Source organism: Anneissia japonica, unplaced genomic scaffold, assembly GCF_011630105.1.
Source record: "Anneissia japonica isolate Jap-2015-1 unplaced genomic scaffold, ASM1163010v1 scaffold287972_len269925_cov191, whole genome shotgun sequence".
Lineage (NCBI taxonomy): Eukaryota > Metazoa > Echinodermata > Crinoidea > Comatulida > Comatulidae > Anneissia > Anneissia japonica.
In genome coordinates this window covers 265,709-267,185 of record NW_022686996.1, presented here as the reverse complement: position 1 = coordinate 267,185, position 1,477 = coordinate 265,709, and the positions used below count along the sequence as shown (strand labels likewise).

Here is a 1,477-nt window from a genome sequence, read left to right as displayed (position 1 = left end):
CTTGGTAATACGCATAAAAATGTTAATAATAAGACTTTTTGGAACATAAAACAAGATCAAACTTGGAGACCATTTCAGGAAGATATCAACAACAAATTTGAAAACTGGGATCCTTCAAATTTAAATGCTAACGAAGTATGGAATCAATGGAAAAACCATGTATTATCCACAGCTGAAAATTGTTTTGGATACAAAAAGACAAAGAAAACCCATAAACCATGGTTCGACAAAGAATTTGAAACATTAATTAAAAAAAGAAGAGTGGCGTGTCAATCACATCTTCATTATTCTAAAAATAAAGATTCTCCTGAATTTGACCAAGAAAGGTGCAATTTATTATGGGATGATTACCAACGTAGTCGTAAAGAATGTAAATTAATGATCAATAAGAAAATAATGCAAAGTCGTGTTAACAAATGTGCAAAACTTGCAAAAAAGGAGGGGTCCAGTGCAGTGATTTTTGGACCATGTTAAAGGGTAATAAGAAAACCAATAATATAAATTCTGTTATTATTTCTAATACCCAAACAATAACATCAGATAAAGAAACAATTAAATCATCACTAACTGAGTATTTCAAGACCCTTGGTAATAAAAATATAATCCCTGAGGATAGCACATCTGTAAACTCACTTTTAGAAAATGATTTTAATTCATGTGATAGTGACGACCAAAATAATACTTTAAATGAGCTTGACTTAACTTATGAGGTAGTTGCTGCAGCTATTGCACATTGCAAAAATAATAAAAGCCCTGGTTTAGATACCATAACAAATGAAATGTTAAAGAACGGAGGAAATGGCATGATTAGATCACTATATATTTTATTTAAAAGGTTGAGTGAACTCAAGACAATTCCAAACGACTGGAATGTGGGTGTCATATTTCCAATATTTAAGAAGGGTGATCCCAAAGACCTTAGCAACTACAGAGGCATTACACTCAACTCTTGTGTCGCTAAGGTTACAACCGCATTATCTCCCAAACAGTGTCACTTAGAAGAGTTTAATGTCTTAAGTGAAGTGCAAGGTGGTTTTAGAGAGGATAGAAGGTGTGAAGATCATATCTTCACACTTAAAAGCATCATTAGCACACGACAATCAGAAGGCAAAAAAACATTTCTTGCATTTTCAGATTTTTTAAAAGCATTTGACACTGTTTGGAGAGAAGGGTTATTCTCAGCTGTTAGTAATATTGGTGTTAAAGGAAATTTACTCCAAATTATTAAGAATTTATATGAAAATGTACAAGGTAAAGTTATTTTTCAAGATATAGAAACTGATTTCTTCAATATCGATGAAGGAGTCAAACAGGGCTGTTCACTGTCACCTATTTTGTTTTCAATTTTCATCAATGAATTACAAAAAATGATAACAAAAAGTAACCTTGGAGTTAATATATTTAATGTTAAAATTGGAGCCTTATTTTGGGCTGATGATGTAGTGTTAGTCGGTGAAGATGAAAGAGATCTAAATCT

The 1,477-nt window shown here is 31.8% G+C and overlaps 1 protein-coding gene across 1 annotated transcript in view; it reads left to right on the top strand.

Annotated features, from left to right (window-relative positions):
* Positions 1-467: 467 nt before the first annotated feature.
* Positions 468-1,477, top strand: part of LOC117118035 — a 16,655-nt gene continuing 15,645 nt past the window's right edge. The window contains exon 1 of the mRNA XM_033262524.1: positions 468-1,251. Coding sequence (XP_033118415.1) covers positions 468-1,251 — 784 coding nt within the window. The remainder of the gene's footprint in view (positions 1,252-1,477) is intronic.